The sequence below is a fragment of the Trematomus bernacchii genome, unplaced genomic scaffold (assembly GCF_902827165.1).
Source record: "Trematomus bernacchii unplaced genomic scaffold, fTreBer1.1, whole genome shotgun sequence".
Taxonomy (NCBI): domain Eukaryota; kingdom Metazoa; phylum Chordata; class Actinopteri; order Perciformes; family Nototheniidae; genus Trematomus; species Trematomus bernacchii.
The window spans coordinates 8,606,630-8,625,251 of record NW_022987567.1 but is presented as its reverse complement, the minus strand read 5'-3'; the positions used below and the strand labels follow the sequence as shown (position 1 = coordinate 8,625,251).

Below are 18,622 nucleotides of genomic sequence, written 5' to 3'. Positions count from 1 at the left end.
GAGCTGCTGTTATGGTGGAGGAGGAGGTGGAGGAGGTGGAGGAGGAGAATATGCAGTGTTCTCGTTCCTGTATGTTCAACCTCATACTCAGGAGTACATGCTTTGAAAAGACAACATCTTTGTGCTGCTTACATAATTATGATAATATATTCAAATCAAGAACAAACACCGTTGATAATCTGGTCCTGCTATTTTCAACATTGATTAAAAATAGTGTCTTTGTTTCTCCTCATGGGTGTGCGTGTCCCTGACAAGTGACATCTTTGTATAGAATAAGAGGCCCTATTCTGCTTTTTGAGCATTCTCCCTTTCCTGTAGTGTGTTCTCTAGGTTTTAGTGCATGTAAATGGTCTGCAGAGGCTAAAATCCCTGTGTTCCTGAACATGGTGACATCACTAGGTAACACTCGCGCTCTTATTGGCTAGCGCTCCAACACATTGTACGTGATAGGCTAAGGGGCGGGACATCTCTAAGCAAGTTGACCAATCACAACAGAGCCAGCCAGCTAACCAATCAGAGCAGACTGGGCTCTGGTTTCAGACAGAGAGTGAAAAGAGGGGCTGCAGCACAGGCAGTCACTACATACTGAGATACACCTGAACATCAGCAGGAGAGGACTCTTTAAAGTAGAGACACTACATACTGATATACACCTGAACATCATCAGGAGAGGACTCTTTAAAGTAGAGACACTACATACTGATATACACCTGAACATCAGCAGGAGAGGACTCTTTAAAGTAGAGACACTACATACTGATATACACCTCAACATCAGCAGGAGAGGACTCTTTAAAGTAGAGACACTACATACTGATATACACCTGAACATCAGCAGGAGAGGACTCTTTAAAGTAGAGACACCTGAACATCAGCAGGAGAGGACTCTTTAAAGTAGAGACACCTGAACATCAGCAGGAGAGGACTCTTTAAAGTAGAGACACTAAATACTAATTGATCATAGACTAACCTAGGTTTGCTTCTTTACTATTACTGTGCTTTATGCCAGGGCAGAATTATACGCTACTTATGAAATATGCCACTAAAATAAACCCAGCACTCTCTCCTGCACAGCAAAGTAATATAGCTTGAATAATATTCAAAACACGTGGGCTTGTGTTCAGGTTGAAAAAAGGGAAATGAAAGCCCTTTGAGGACAGGGGCTACGTCAGGTGACTGTCTGGAGTCTGTCTGAGCAGACAGCAGGGAATAAAATATATATATTTATAAAAGCACAAACACTCTTTCCTGAGTCGTGGCTGTCTGCTCGGCTGCACAGTAGAGGAACAAAATACACATATGCAAATGAGTGTAATGGGACATTTGCTCAGACAGTGAGCTGAGGGCAGATTTAATAAAGTGCTCCCCAGCAACACAAAGCCTTTTCTCTGCCAAAAACACAATCCATCTCGCCTGCTGCACCGCAATCTGTGCCTTTGTTTGCTCCAATCGCTTCTCTTCACCTCTCCTCTACTGTGCTGCTCTCCGTCTGAAATCTTTATATAAAACCCTTCTCTCCTCTGTCCTCAAATGCTCTCCACTATCATCTGTATTTGGGACGTTTCTCACTATTTTCTGACTCTTTAAAGACCAAACGATCACTTTATGAAGAAAACATTGGATTATATTGATGAAGCAGTGGTGTAAAGAAACTAAGTACATGTACTCTGTACTTAAGTACAATTTTGAGTATTTACATGTTTTGCTATACTTCTACTCCACTACAGTTCAGAGGTAAATGGTGTACTTTTACTCCACTACATGTATTTAATACCTTTAGTTACTTCACAGATGTGGATGAATGATGTGAAATATAATCAAGTGTTAAATCAGACTTTAGTTCCACCTGGAGTAAATCCACAAGCTACCCTGCAGTATACAAAGTCATTCAAACTAGCTGCACCATTACCAGCTTTGAGAACACTTTCATGATCAATCATTATAAAACATATCATATATATTATTCTGAAATGGACCAATCTGCACAATGACTACTTTTACTGTCGCTACTTTCACTATATTTTGATGAGAATACTTTTCTACTTTTACTTGAGGAACATTTTGAATGCAGGACTTTTACTGTAACAGAGTATTCCTACACTCTGGCACTTCTACTTTTACTCAAGTACAAGATCTGAGTACTTCTACTTTTACTCAAGTACAAGATCTGAGTACTTCTACTTTAACTCAAGTACAAGATCTGAGTACTTCTCCTTTTACTCAAGTACAAGATCTGAGTACTTCTACTTTTACTCAATTACAAGATCTGAGTACTTCTACTTTTACTCAAGTACAAGATCTGAGTACTTCTCCTTTTACTCAAGTACAAGATCTGAGTACTTCTACTTTTACTCAAGTACAATATCTGAGTACTTCTCCTTTTACTCAAGTACAAGATCTGAGTACTTCTACTTGTACTCAAGTACAATATCTGAGTACTTCTACTTGTACTCAAGTACAATATCTGAGTACTTCTACTTGTACTCAAGTACAATATCTGAGTACTTCTACTTTTACTCATGTACAAGATCTGAGTACTTCTCCTTTTACTCAAGTACAAGATCTGAGTACTTCTACTTTTACTCAAGTACAAGATATGGGTACTTTTACTCAAGTACAAGATCTGAGTACTTCTACTTTTACTCAAGTACAAGATATGGGTACTTCTACTTTTACTCATGTACAAGCTCTGAGTACTTCTACTTTTACTCAAGATTTTAGTACTTTTACTTTTATTCAAGTACAAGATCTGAGTTATTCTTCCACCTCTGCTTTGACAAGATGATTTCTGATAATAATAATAAGGTATTTGTTCATAATGACTACCTTTCTCTTTTCTCCTCGAGCAGTAAGATCTGAAAGTACCATGATGTTAAATCTCAGTCTGGTTCGGTGTCTGCATTTAAATAGACATTTCTGAGTAAGTTGTTTGACCATCTGCTGTCAGCAGACTTCTGGCTATCTCCGCATTCGAGACATTTTCAGTCCCAGCCATGCGTGGGAGTTGGTACATCGGGGGGGAAGGTGCGAGACGAGAGTTTGAAAATCAGAACATCTCATTTCTCCTGGTGATAAAATATGAGTTGTTGTTGTTGTGACAGTTACTGGATGTGCCGTTCTGCTGTCTCTCTGCCCACGGCTGCACCCACATCTAAAACGTCTTTACAGGGAAACGTTCCTCAAGTTTTTCCTCATTGTTAGAATATTTTCTCCTCAATGTCATGTTTACAAGATTATTTCTGATAATTATTAGGTCTTTTCTCATAATGACAACTTTATTTCTCTTAAAGGTGACCTATCATGCAAAATGCACTTTTTGATGTCTTTTATACATCAACATGTGTCCCCGGTGTGTCAGGGAACTCACGCAGCATCAGCAAATAAAACCCTCTCTCTTTTCCTCCGTACCCAAATCTCTAAAAATGGGGGAACAACGGAGCTGATCCAGATTTGCGTCCGATATGACGTAATATCTGAAATGTGGACCCACGGCCCTATCAGAAACGTTGCTATCAGCAGGGATGCCTGACTGTTTTGGACGTAATATGGTCGGTGTTTACATTAGCATCGCTAACACTCAGAGCTAACCTGTACTGGAGAGCATGTGTGTGAAGAAGCAGGAAATAAAAAGGAACTCACCTTGTGGTATAACCGGCAAGAGAGAAAGCCTTTGAGCTCCATACTGTTTCAGAAAGAATCCTTGATAATCCATGATATGGCGTTTCATCACGGCAGCATTTAGTTTAGACAGTAGCTGCCGGGTCCCGCATGAGCTCAGACCCCTACTTTTTTTTTTATCGATTTTTTTTTTTTTTAAGCTTTATACCCAAAATCAGCACTCTTGAAACAGGAAGTGAAATAGAGGGATATGAGGCATGGCTAGAATGGGTGATCTGTTTGGTATTTGGAGCAAAACACTTCATAGACATGTTTTTTATATATCTGAGACCTATGCTATTGCCTACAAATAGCATGATAGGTGACCTTTAATTATAAGGTATTTTCTCATAATCTTAATATACATAATGAAATGTCCTTTTGGTGTTATTTTGAAAATCTACTCCTGCATGCTGGTCCGTTCCTCAGCTAACATCACTCTCCTAAAGCAGCATTTTCACATCATATCTTCTCAGTATTTTCCTCAGTATATTTAGATTTAAAAGCAAAAACAGTGGTTTTTTGTTTTTCCCTGGAAACTGCTGCCCTCTGCTGTGTAGAAGCAGAACACTGCATGAGAAAATGTTGGACATTTAGAGGATATTTTCCACTGCAAAGCCAGACTTATTATATAACAAAGCAAGAGGAAGAATAGACTACATCTGTCTGCTTTTTATCGAGGGAGATACAGCTTATTATGTGTCAACGAGCCTACAAACATTACTAATATGTCTAAATGAACATTTATCCATATTTCGAATGAACCCGTCTTTGTTCATCTTTGAGCAGGAGCATACCACCAATCTGAGTTTTGTTTTTGAAGTCAACGAAAGGGAGAAAATATGTGGATTTTGATGCAGTCTCTGCTCTATTTCTCTCGTCGCTAAACTCAATACTTTTCAGCAAATGCAGTGTGTTTGTTCTGGATGTGTGCTTTAATACTGCTTTGTTTGTTTGATTATTTCTGGCCGTTGATCACGCGTCCTGGAGAGCCAGCAGCATCACCGGTAAACACCAACAAATCTGTCTAAACAATATATTTGTAATGTGGCATGGCTAGAGGATTTAGAGCAGGGGCGTCCTAACTTTCTCCACCGAGGGCCACATACAGAACAATATACGAAGGTCTGTGCCGCTCACTAGAGGTATATCGCCTCATAAGTTCAGTTATAAGTTGGAAAAGTCAATCCAATGTCGGTAAATTATGCTTGATACTTGGAAATGCTGTTAGATAAAAACAGCTCACAGCTCTCCAGAGGGTTTCAGTTACAGCTCATTCCTTAAAACAGAAGCTTCAGATTGATTACAATGAGGGGAAATATGGAGGGTCTATTTCAAGGTTGTTATGTGAATGTGTTATTGGGCTTTTTCTCATTAGATTTGTCAGAACATGTTTCCAACTTTAACTGACAGAATTTATTTGAACATTTGGCCTATTAACATATATATTTAAGAAGTACAATATAAGACAAGCAGAAGTTTATTATACTTAAGTCATTATACTTTTTAAATTTGCTGAGTGAGGGCCGATTGAAAATGGTCCGCGGGCCGCATTTTTTTTTTCAGTAGTTTGGACACCCCTGGTTTAGAGGATAGGGTAGGTAGATGTAGGTAGGCTATAAGGGACATTTAAGTTGACTTAAATGTGGAAAAACATGTTTATTTGCTGTGTATGCTACATCTTTTTACATTTAGAGAGTATAAGAACCACTTACAAAAATGCTACATTATAGAAAAATAACAACTCCATCACCTCATTTCCACGTTTTCTTTGGCAAAGCCACAAGGAGCCACTTAAAGGAGGCTTAATGTCTGGTTGTCCCCCAGTTCAACTCTCAGAGGTCAGATCACACAGATTCACAATATGTTCGTAATGTGGCATGGCTAGAGGATTTAGAGGATATGGTAGGTAGATGTAGGAAGGCTATAAGGGACATTTAAGTTGACTTAAATGTGGAAAAACATGTTTATTTGCTGTGTATGATACATATTTTGGCATTTAGAGAGTATAAGAACCACTTGAGGAGTACAAAAATGCTACATAACAAGTAAAATGTTAGAGAAATAACAATTTTCTCATTGAATTGCCATGTTTTTTTAGGCAAAGCCACAAGGAGCCACTAAAAAGAAGCTTACCATCCCACAGTTCAACTCTCCTAGACGTCAGTATGTATGTATTATTATGTATACAATTATTTGTATTTTTTTGTTTGGCCTTATGATGGCTAAGATTGAATGACCATTTTAGTTTTCACATCATATAGCACTGTAAACTGCATGCAATGACGAGCTGTTTTGTTTTATGTATGTCTATGTATGTTTTGTGCGTGTGAGGACCCCAGAGCCAATGCTCATGCTTTAGTGCTAATGGGGATCCGAATAAAGATCACACAGGGGGGTCAGATCCACCACCATCGTGGCGTTTGTTCCTCCGTTCTCCCTCTCCTCGGCTCTGCTCAGATTTCTCCTTCTCCTTTAACCGTCTCCAGTTCTCCTCGGGGTGAGAGACCGCAGAGAGAGGCAGTCTGCACACGGCCCGGATCTCAGAGGAGATGAGGAGGAAGATGAGGGTCGAGAGGCAGAACGGCCACGTGCAGGCGGGTAACGCCAGCTGAAAGGAGACGTCAGAGGAGAGAGAGATATTTGGATACGTTTGGGACGTTTTTTAATGACACAGGTTAAACATACACAATTATATAAGTTGTATTTATTAATTCAATTTTTTTAAATTATTATTATTATTAATCTTTACATTTTTTTTACGTTTGAAATATTTAATAATGTTTTTATTTTTTATTATATATTAATTTTTTTATCATTTTTTACTTTTTTAATTCTTTAATTTTTTTAATTTCTTAACTTTTAAACATTTTTTTTGTTTTTTTTCTTACATATAAATGTTTTTAATAGATGTTTTTATTGCATTTTTTTATTTAAAGTGGACCTATCATGGTATATTTAAATGATATATTGTAGGACCATACCTATATAAGGTATATTTATACGTTTCTGTTTTCAAAATACCAAACAGATCATGCATTTTAGCCATGCCTCATTTCGCTCAATTTGCACTTTTTTTTAGCTCTGCTCAGTGAGAACAGCACCATCTACAGGCCTGGCATATGTACTACAGCGTCTCCAGCGCTTTCGAACAGCAATGGCCGTGGCTGTCTCCTCCTGATTGGTGGAGTTGGCCCAATAGCCGTAGCGCCACCGTCCTGACGTCAGGACAGTGTTCAAATCTGGATCAGTTTTTATCAGATCCGTTGCAGCCCCTTTTTTAGAGATTTGGGTATGGAGGAAAATAGAGAGGGTTGTGTTTTCTGACACTTGGTGAGTTCCCTGGAACACCGGGGACACATATTCATGTAGAAAAGACGTACAAAAGTGCATTTTGCATGATAGGTCCCCTTTAATTATTTTATTGCATTTTGTAACATTTTAACGACATTTTTTGTAATTATATTTATGTATGCGAAAGTGGTCTTAAAGTCATGATATCACCAGAAGAAGAATTGATCCTACTTACCACAGACATGAGTTGTGACACCGCTCCAGTCATGTAAGCGCAGAACAATGCTGAAAGAGAAACGCATTTTTAATTCACAAACATTTCTGAAGGAGGAAAACGCTGATAGTGTTTGGAGACCTCACCACAGAATACAGCCAGGAGGTGTGTCTGCCACGTGAGGACATAGAAGACCCCCCCGATGGCAATGCAGGAGAGAACGCTGTTATACCCCCACAGCCCGGAGAAAATGTCCTGATGAGGAGCCGCCAGCGCTAACCCTGCACCACACACACACACACACACACACACACACACACACACACACACACACACACACACACACACACACACACACACACACACACACACACACACACACACACACACACACACACACACACACACACACACACACACACACACACACACACACACACACACACACACACACACACACACACACACACACACACACACACACACACACACACACACACACAGAGAGAGAGGAACACATAATTTACTCAAGTAGAAGTACAGATACTCGTGTTTAAAAATACTCTGGTGAAAGTAGAAGTACTGACTAAACTTCTTTACTCAAGTAAAAGTAAAGAGGGCTTTGAAATGTACTTCAGTAAAAAGTACCCATAACTAGCAGCTGTTTTAAAGAGTACCTGACCTCCCTTTATATTAATAGAACAATAATGTCATTGTTAGCTAATGAATGTTTCCATGCTGAACAACGGCAACATGACAACGTTTTCATTGGTCCCTCTTCTTTAGAGAAGACCAGGAAATGATGGATACACGGATCGTGTTCAAATCAATAGGCACGCAATGACTCTAAATAATAATGATCACGCCACCAAACACACATTCAAACTAAAGGAACCAGCCTGTTTGGAAAATGTAAGAAGTAGAAAGTACAGGTATTTGTGTTTAACATGTAAGAAGTAGAAAGTACAGGTATTTGTGTTCAACATGTAAGAAGTAGAAAGTACAGGTATTTGTGTTCAAAATGTAAGAAGTAGAAAGTACAGGTATTTGTGTTCAAAATGTAAGAAGTAGAAAGTACAGGTATTTGTGTTCAAAATGTAAGAAGCAGAGAGTACAGGTATTTGTGTTCAACATGTAAGAAGCAGAGAGTACAGGTATTTGGGTTCAACATGTAAGAAGTAGAAAGTACAGGTATTTGTGTTCAAAATGTAAGAAGCAGAGAGTACAGGTATTTGTGTTCAAAATGTAAGAAGTAGAAAGTACAGGTATTTGTGTTCAAAATGTAAGAAGCAGAGAGTACAGGTATTTGGGTTCAACATGTAAGAAGTAGAAAGTACAGGTATTTGTGTTCAACATGTAAGAAGTAGAAAGTACAGGTATTTGAGTTCAACATGTAAGAAGTAGAAAGTACAGGTATTTGAGTTCAACATGTAAGAAGTAGAAAGTACAGGTATTTGTGTTCAACATGTAAGAAGTAGAAAGTACAGGTATTTGTGTTCAACATGTAAGAAGTAGAAAGTACAGGTATTTGAGTTCAACATGTAAGAAGTAGAAAGTACAGGTATTTGGGTTCAAAATGTAAGAAGTAGAAAGTACAGGTATTTGGGTTCAAAATGTAAGAAGTAGAAAGTACAGGTATTTGTGTTCAAAATGTAAGAAGTAGAAAGTACAGGTATTTGTGTTCAAAATGTAAGAAGTAGAAAGTACAGGTATTTGTGTTCAAAGTGTAAGAAGTAGAAAGTACAGGTATTTGTGTTCAAAATGTAAGAAGTCAAAGTAAAAAATCGTCAGAAAAATAAGTAGTGGAGTAAAGTACTGATACCAGAAAAATGTACTTAAGTACAGTAACGAAGTATTTGTACTCCACTACTTCCCACCTCTGACCACACATCATAAAAAGCTCAATATTCACCATGAAATTCATTATTTTAAAGCAAATAATCACACACACGTCAGAGTGGAAAACTGGGTCAAGATAACTGGGTATTTGGAGGAACCACGTCACGGTTTGTTAGCCCCTGCTGGCGCCTCAGCATGAATTATGCATTTCCTTTCATGCAAATGGGTGAATGAGTTTTACCGGACAGCGTGCCGGCAGCAGAGCCGCACACAGCGTGGAGGCAGATTGTTGGAGAGCAGAGCAGCAGAGCCAGCAGGAACACACCTCCTGTCCACGGACTGCTGCAGCCGTACACCTGGCCCACTCCCACTGGCACCGAGAAGAAGAGCTGTGAGAGCATAGCCTACATTTAGTATATATTATACAACATGTGTGCAAAATAGCCACTGGATTGTGTGGGTTTTTTAGAGCCAGAGGATATTTCATACTGCTCCAGAGAGATATCTAGGCTTTGCATGTCTTGTCTCTGTCTTGTTTTTAACAATCATACATACCTGCCTCACATACTTATGTATATATAATAACTTGCTTTATAATTTGTTACTGTAAATGTATAATTCAACATGTATATTTTCTACTTTCTTGTTTATTTCTTGTCTTTTAATTGTTATTGTACAATGCCATGTCTTTTTATGCTGCTGCAACACAAACATTTCCCAAATTTGGATCAATAAAGTACTATCTTATCTTACCTAATACGATTTTTCGTATCTAGGTTATCTAGGAGTCACTAAAAGCATGCAAAGATATTCATTTTAATATGATATAGAACAAAGAGCTACAGTACAGGATCTGTTCCACTTTACCTGAGAGATATCCAGGCTCTGCACGGACTCGTTCAGAGCGAGCAGATGGTCATTTGGCTTGAAATCCACCTGAACGGCAGAAAAAAAGACCTTGAATCTGCTTCTAAGCTCTGTGTGCGTGCATCTCAGCAGAGAGGGTATAAGTACACACATCCTTTACTCAAGTAGAAGTACAGACACTCGTGTTTAAAAATACTCTGGTGAAAGTAGAAGTACTGACTAAACTTCTTTACTCAAGTCAAAGTAAAGAGGGCTTTGAAATGTACTTCAGTAAAAAGTACCCATAACTAGCAGCTGTTTTAAAGAGTACCTGACCTCCCTTTATATTAATAGAACAATAATGTCATTGTTAGCTAATGAATGTTTCCATGCTGAACAACGGCAACATGACAACGTTTTCATTGGTCCCTCTTCTTTAGAGAAGACCAGGAAATGATGGATACACGGATCGTGTTCAAATCAATAGGCACGCAATGACTCTAAATAATAATGATCACGCCACCAAACACACATTCAAACTAAAGGAACCAGCCTGTTTGGGAAATGTGAGAAGTAGAAAGTACAGGTATTAGTGTTCAACATGTGAGAAGTAGAAAGTACAGGTATTTGGGTTCAACATGTGAGAAGTAGAAAGTACAGGTATTTGTGTTCAACATGTAAGAAGTAGAAAGTTCAGGTATTTGGGTTCAACATGTAAGAAGTAGAAAGTACAGGTATTTGTGTTCAACATGTAAGAAGTAGAAAGTACAGGTATTTGTGTTCAAAATGTAAGAAGTAGAAAGTACAGGTATTTGTGTTCAACATGTAAGAAGTAGAAAGTACAGGTATTTGTGTTCAACATGTAAGAAGTAGAAAGTTCAGGTATTTGTGTTCAACATGTAAGAAGTAGAAAGTACAGGTATTTGTGTTCAACATGTAAGAAGTAGAAAGTTCAGGTATTTGTGTTCAACATGTAAGAAGTAGAAAGTACAGGTATTTGGGTTCAACATGTAAGAAGTAGAAAGTACAGGTATTTGTGTTCAACATGTAAGAAGTAGAAAGTACAGGTATTTGTGTTCAACATGTAAGAAGTAGAAAGTTCAGGTATTTGTGTTCAACATGTAAGAAGTAGAAAGTACAGGTATTTGGGTTCAACATGTAAGAAGTAGAAAGTACAGGTATTTGTGTTCAACATGTAAGAAGTAGAAAGTACAGGTATTTGTGTTCAAAATGTAAGAAGTAGAAAGTACAGGTATTTGTGTTCAACATGTAAGAAGTAGAAAGTACAGGTATTTGTGTTCAACATGTAAGAAGTAGAAAGTTCAGGTATTTGTGTTCAACATGTAAGAAGTAGAAAGTACAGGTATTTGTGTTCAACATGTAAGAAGTAGAAAGTACAGGTATTTGTGTTCAACATGTAAGAAGTAGAAAGTACAGGTATTTGTGTTCAACATGTAAGAAGTAGAAAGTTCAGGTATTTGTGTTCAACATGTAAGAAGTAGAAAGTACAGGTATTTGGGTTCAAAATGTAAGAAGTAGAAAGTACAGGTATTTGTGTTCAACATGTAAGAAGTAGAAAGTACAGGTATTTGTGTTCAAAATGTAAGAAGTAGAAAGTACAGGTATTTGTGTTCAAAATGTAAGAAGTAGAAAGTACAGGTATTTGTGTTCAACATGTAAGAAGTAGAAAGTACAGGTATTTGTGTTCAAAATGTAAGAAGTAGAAAGTACAGGTATTTGGGTTCAAAATGTAAGAAGTAGAAAGTACAGGTATTTGGGTTCAAAATGTAAGAAGTAGAAAGTACAGGTATTTGGGTTCAAAATGTAAGAAGTAGAAAGTACAGGTATTTGGGTTCAACATGTAAGAAGTAGAAAGTACAGGTATTTGGGTTCAACATGTAAGAAGTAGAAAGTACAGGTATTTGGGTTCAAAATGTAAGAAGTAGAAAGTACAGGTATTTGGGTTCAACATGTAAGAAGTAGAAAGTACAGGTATTTGGGTTCAACATGTAAGAAGTAGAAAGTACAGGTATTTGGGTTCAACATGTAAGAAGTCAAAGTAAAAAGTTGTCCGAAGAATAAGTAGTGGAGTAAAGTACTGACACCAGAAGAATGTACTTAAGTACAGTAACGAAGTATTTGTACTCCACTACTTCCCACCTCTGCCTCTTAGAGCGGGGGTGGGTGATACTGTACCTGAGGGAAGTAGGGGTGGTTTCCTCCTGTCGCTGCCACATGGAGACACAGCAGGATGTTGAAGGGCAGGGTGAAGATTGGGAGGTCCCATTTACCGGCCACTGAGGACAAAGCACTGGAGACCACCGGGCTGTAAACAGGAAGTGGATTACTGATTAGGCGGGAAGGAGAACTATCATAACAATCGGACATTAAAACCCCACCTAAGTGATTGTGTTTACGTTAGGGTGGAGCCTTTGTAAGGATTTGATCACTTGAACAGCTGGAGGATAAGAACATCTGTGAAGGACTGTTTTAAACTGGATTCTATTCTGCAGAAAATGCATGAGATGAATTTTAAAAGAGGACCCTTACCACAACATGCACATGAACACATTTGGCAGCAGAAGCCACCAGTACCAGCTCCCCTTTGCAGAGAAAACAGCCATCAGCATGCCCACCAACGTGCCATTGTAGCCGTGCAGACCTGCAGAGACGGCCCCCCCTGTGGTGATGGGAAAACAAAACACACTTCAATACAAAGCAGTTAGAAGTCGACCTGAAGAGATAAAGCCCAACACACACACACACACACACACACACACACACACACACACACACACACACACACACACACACACACACACACACACACACACACACACACACACACACACACACACACACACACACACACACACACACACACACACACACAACACACACACACACCACACCACACACACACACACACACACACACAATGTACAACAATATCTGTTTTTTCTTACTGCCGATTTTTATTCCATATTTTATTCCATTTCTATGTAAATACTGTTATATTTTTACAATATTTTCATTATTTTAAATATTTTTCTAGTTCTCTATCTGTGTTTTTTAATTTTTGTTTTACTTCAAATTCCTCTGACGTGTCAACCGACCTGGAAATAAAGCTGATTCTGATTCTGAATTGTACTGTTTTATGTTGTTTTATGAAGTTAGATGAGGATAAGATGATGCATTTGGACCTGTTTTGTCCCAGCAGCAGAGCAGATACTGTGGAGATGAAGGTGCCGATCAGAGCGTTCAGAGCCCACCACGGGTTCTGCAAGAAGAGTCCGCCCACGATGAGGAGACCGCTGACCGGGTTGTTCACAAACATCACCTGAGCCACGCCTCTCAGAACCCAGTCCAGCAGCTGGACCACCAGCACCTGTCCTGAGGAGGAGGAGATCATTTCATCAGTGTCTACAGAGGTGGGAAGTAGTGGAGTACAAATACTTCGTTACTGTACTTAAGTACACGTTTCTGGTATCAGTACTTTACTCCACTACTTATTTTTCTGACTTTAACTTTGACTTCTTACATTTTGAACACAAATACCTGTACTTTCTACTTCTTACATGTTGAACACAAATACCTGTACTTTCTACTTCTTACATTTTGAACACAAATACCTGTACTTTCTACTTCTTACATGTTGAACACAAATACCTGTACTTTCTACTTCTTACATTTTGAACACAAATACCTGTACTTTCTACTTCTTACATGTTGAACACAAATACCTGTACTTTCTACTTCTTACGTGTTGAACCCAAATACCTGTACTTTCTACTTCTTACATGTTGAACCCAAATACCTGTACTTTCTACTTCTTACATTTTGAACACAAATACCTGTACTTTCTACTTCTTACATGTTGAACCCAAATACCTGTACTTTCCTGGGAGGTCAGGTACTCTTTAAAACAGCTGCTAGTTATGGGTACTTTCTACTTAAGTACATTTCAAAGCCCTCTTTACTTTGACTTGAGTAAAGAAGTTTAGTCAGTACTTCTACTTTTACCAGAGTATTTTTAAACACGAGTATCTGTACTTCTACTTGAGTAAAGGATGTGTGTACTTTTGCCCTCTCTGCCCTTTTTATGTAAAGAAACCCTTTCTATCATTGAGTAGACTGATGAATATCTCATATTATGACAATAACAGTGCAGAACATCTGATAAACTGCACCATTAACCCAGTTAGTGAATGCAATACCTGCAGGAAGTTGATGTTAAACAAGCAATTTGATCAATTGCATCAGATCTGAGTTTTCCCATAATTTGTATGAACTTTTGATACAATTCTGTACATTTTGTAGTTTTAATTGCCTAAATCACTTACTTTTGACCCACTCCCCACAGAGCCTCATGTCTCCGGTGATCAGCCCCACAGCTCTGAGGAAAGAGGAGCCAGACGGAGCTTCTCCAGGTGAGGGAGGGTCTTTGTTCTCCATGATGTCACTCACTATCATTTTAACAGGGGTGGAAGTAACAGATTACATTAGTATTACACAGGGGCGGACTGGGACTAAAGATCTGCCCTGGAATCTCACCCAACCCGGCCCACGTAAATTGTCAAAGGGGGGGGGAGAGTCTCACTGCGGGGTAACGGTGGACCTCTGTCGCCTGTCAGCGCAACTGGTGCCGGTTGTCAACGGCCCTTGACGACCGGCCGTTTCCAGATTCTACAGTGTGTGTTCTTGTTTGTTTTCAATCATGATTATTGTTTATTAAAGTTTATTTTCTTGATTGTATCCTGATTTGATCTTGCCATATCCACACCAGAGACTGGAGATAAAAGACTATCTTCCTGGTTCTGAAATATTTACAGTAATGTTTGCTTTAATGCATTGTTCCTGTGAAATGTAAGTATTTAGCCTCTTTTCTAACTGTAAAAACAAACAAATAAACCAAGAAAAATAAACAAATAACTTAATTAATAAACTGATAACATTAATAAATAATAATTAAATAAATCTTGAACTTATTAAATACGTTATTGATTAATAAATAATGATTAAATAAGTAAGTAATTAATTAATACATAAATAAACAAATTCATAATTGTGTTGCCAACTTCTACTTTTGACAGTATTTATTTTTAAATCTGTAATTATATGCTTTTTAAATTAAGTATTGTACTTACCTAAGTTGCTTCTGCCAAAGAATAACATTCCCATAAAGTAATAATTTGCAGCTCCTCAATAACAGTGATCTAATGCTAACGCTAACGCTAATGCTACCGCGGCACGTTAAGTGACGCAAATCAAACAAACGTTTTTGCGTCAACAACAGTTGCGCACCGTGTTAGCCAACATGCTAATTAATGCTAACATTCTAACAGTGGACCCTGCAGGTGCTCTGCCTTCAGTGAGGAGGACTGGGTTATTTTACTGGGAGCAACACGTTCACACAGGTGAGTGATGAGTGATGAGTGATGAGTGATGAGTGATGAGTGATGAGTGATGAGTGATGTGTGTGTGTGTGTGTGTGTGTGTGTGTGTGTGTGTCTGTGTGTGTGTCTGTGTGTGTCTGTGTGTGTCTGTGTCTGCAGCTGCGTGGTTGTGTGTTTATGAGTATCAGTTGTATGTACAGGTTGCAATAGTGTGGATCTAAGGCTTCAGCGGGGCATTTTACAACTCTACTTTTGCTTGTAAAGCAGAGGATAATCTGGGTGCAAAGTAAGACACAACTGGCAATGGGGGTGTGTTTGGTCTCCTTTAATCAAACCATCAAGAGGGTCATCTCCTATTGCCTTTAAAAGCATACATCTACGTTTTGATTTATGCAAATTGGTGAAGAAAGCTGTTTAGTGCAACAAGACGAGAGTTGAATGTGAACCTGGCCGCTTTGTAATGTCAATGTGTCCTTTTTTAAAAGCTGAAACATATTGCACCATTGACTTTAAGGGGTTTAGTTGATCAATGCTCAGTCTATTTCTGCTTCATCAAGAGAGCAATGCACCTGACTTAATTGTATTTTAATAACACATCCATAAGTGCAGGAAAGGGTGCAGGTAGCATGCTACTTGCATCACATTTGCATAGGTGTTAAATAGGGTGCTTAGTCTATTTCTACACTTTAGGCAATCCACATCTTTAGGTGTCTTTCCCTTATATTATAATGTGAACCCTGATGTTGTCAGGTATCATCCTCCACACATTCCTTTCTATTCAACAACAGATATATGGTCGCCTCCCTGCACTCAAACTAAGTGTGAAGACGATTCCTTTTCTGGAAACAACTCCAACAGAGGACTCTAAACTTCTCTGTCTGTTTGCAGCATCCTTTTCTACTCTTTTCATCTTAATATTTATGTATTTGAAGGAGTGTTCAGAGCAGATTCCCACAGTTCCCGTGAACAAACGCAGTCTCTGCTGAAAGCCGGCTGTGTTTCTGATGTTTCTGATGTTTCTGTGTTTCTGTGTTTCTGATGTTTCTGTTGTTTCTGTGTTTCTGTTGTTTCTGTTGTTTCTGATGTTTCTGTGTTTCTGAGTCGTGAACCTCTCTGATCCCTCAGCCCTGTCTGCAGCCTCTCTTCTTCTGACTGCAACACATATAGAAGCTGCTGAACTCAACTCTGCAGGAACTTTTTTTGATTGAATGTGTGATAAAACAGTGCCTTATTACCCAGCCATGTAGGTGCCCTGAGGTAACGTACCCTTCTCACTGTTTTATTTAAAAACCAACACGCCGCTCTGCCTCTGCAAACCCTGACTTCTTGACTCATCTGTTTGAGGACTTTGAAAGGGCCCTTGGGGGGGGTTTGCTTTCTCCTCACACTTCTGCAGATGTGCTGCCGTGTGCACACACTTATTCCTCATGGAAATAACACATGCAGGGTTTGTGATTATCTCTAGGATAAATATAGCTTTTATTAAGTGGGGGCAGCACCTTGTTTGATTGTCAGATTGTATGCAAATGTGATTCTCCTTTTAAAAGATACAGATAAAAACTCTTCTTATCCAATCAACCAGTAAATCAATCAGTCAATAGATAACAGAATAGCATTTAAGAGCCAGAGTCAAATGCATTATAGGAAATATATGTCAAAAATATTAATCTGTAAAGAAGTTGGAGATGCAAACTATATCATTCTGATTTATGGCCATTTGATTATTGATCTTTAAATATTCCCAGCATACAGTCAAACAGTACAGAGTGTGTAAATATGCTGACTTTATCAGTTACATTTTTATCATTTGTGACCAAAAGAATATCTAAATGTTGTCAAAGAGCATCTGATTTGAGCCTTTAACATCTCAAATAATGCAAATTAAAGTTGTTTTTCTTACCTCTGAGTGGAGGATTAATCACCGCTCTGATTTCCACCAGCTGAGTTAATGAACACGCACGTAACCTCCAGCTATAAAGGAATGATGTGACGCGGGCTCTTCCTGTCTATATTACAAATCCTTGTCTGTTTTCCAGAGGAACCCCTGCCTGCAGCGCGGAGAGAAGTCTCCCCATTCATCTGTGCAGCTAATCAGGGATAAGACTTCTTATGAGCAAAGTATTTCCTGCTGCAGCAAAACAAAGGCCTTTGGTTCTGGAGATTCACCCTCTGAGCTGAATGCAATGTGCCAATTTCATGAAGGTAGCTTTAGGTTGTTGTGGGAGGTCAGTTTCATGCATTAAAGTGGTGTGATTGACCAGTATGTGTGGCTACATGATATAACATAAACATGATCTGGTTTAACCAGTTAAGCCCCGAGCCTGTTTTTCAGGCCTCAGGCTCGAAAATGACATTCCCAGAACAAATGGCTATAACTTCACTTCTAAAAGAGGTAAATTAATGATCTTTTTTCTCAAAGCAATGATAAACCTGTGAGTTAGATGTAGAAAAGTCAGAATCAATATAGATTGAACATAGTAAAAAAATGTCAATTATTGTGTGGCGGCTGTGGCCGTTTCGGATAAAAGCGTCTAACAAATGACAAAAGTCCGTCCAAAAAAAAACATTACTTATAATGAAAACCACCCTTGAATGATGGGATCGGAGACTAAAAGCTTTAGGAATCCAAACTATAACAAGTACCCTGTAAACAAGTGAAATTTGACCTTTTTAGAGAGATTTAGCACAAAAAAACCCACTTCTGGGGTAATTTGGGTGGATTTGACCTATCTCTGGCCCCCCTCCGTTAGAGCCAATAGAATCGAGGGGAAGTTCCTGAACATCAGCAGGAGAGGACTCTTTAAAGTAGAGACACGACATACTGATATACACCTGAACATCAGCAGGAGAGGACTCTTTAAAGTAGAGACACTACATACTGATATACACCTGAACATCAGCAGAAGAGGACTCTTTAAAGTAGATACACTACATACTGATATACACCTGAACATCAGCAGGAGAGGACTCTTTAAAGTAGAGACACTACATACTGATATACACCTGAACATCAGCAGGAGAGGACTCTTTAAAGTAGAGACACTACATACTGATATACACCTGAACACCAGCAGGAGAGGACTCTTTAAAGTAGAGACACTACATACTGATATACACCTGAACATCAGCAGGAGAGGACTCTTTAAAGTAGAGACACTACATACTGATATACACCTGAACATCAGCAGGAGAGGACTCTTTAAAGTAGAGACACTACATACTGATATACACCTGAACATCAGCAGGAGAGGACTCTTTAAAGTAGAGACACTACATACTGATATACACCTGAACATCAGCAGGAGAGGACTCTTTAAAGTAGAGACACTACATACTGATATACACCTGAACATCAGCAGGAGAGGACTCTTTAAAG

General features: G+C 38.7%; 1 protein-coding gene across 1 annotated transcript; it reads right to left on the bottom strand.

The window, feature by feature from the left end:
- Positions 1 to 5,993: 5,993 nt before the first annotated feature.
- Positions 5,994 to 17,245, bottom strand: LOC117478961 (urea transporter 2-like). Its single transcript, XM_034125936.1, has 10 exons — positions 17,147 to 17,245; positions 14,194 to 14,316; positions 13,046 to 13,243; positions 12,401 to 12,530; positions 12,047 to 12,176; positions 9,872 to 9,940; positions 9,248 to 9,393; positions 7,312 to 7,364; positions 7,187 to 7,236; positions 5,994 to 6,268 (listed from the first exon to the last, which is right to left on the bottom strand). Exons 2-10 carry the CDS (start codon positions 14,303 to 14,305, stop codon positions 6,044 to 6,046), a joined length of 1,113 nt encoding a protein of 370 aa, XP_033981827.1. The 5' UTR covers positions 14,306 to 14,316; positions 17,147 to 17,245; the 3' UTR covers positions 5,994 to 6,043.
- Positions 17,246 to 18,622: the final 1,377 nt, after the last annotated feature.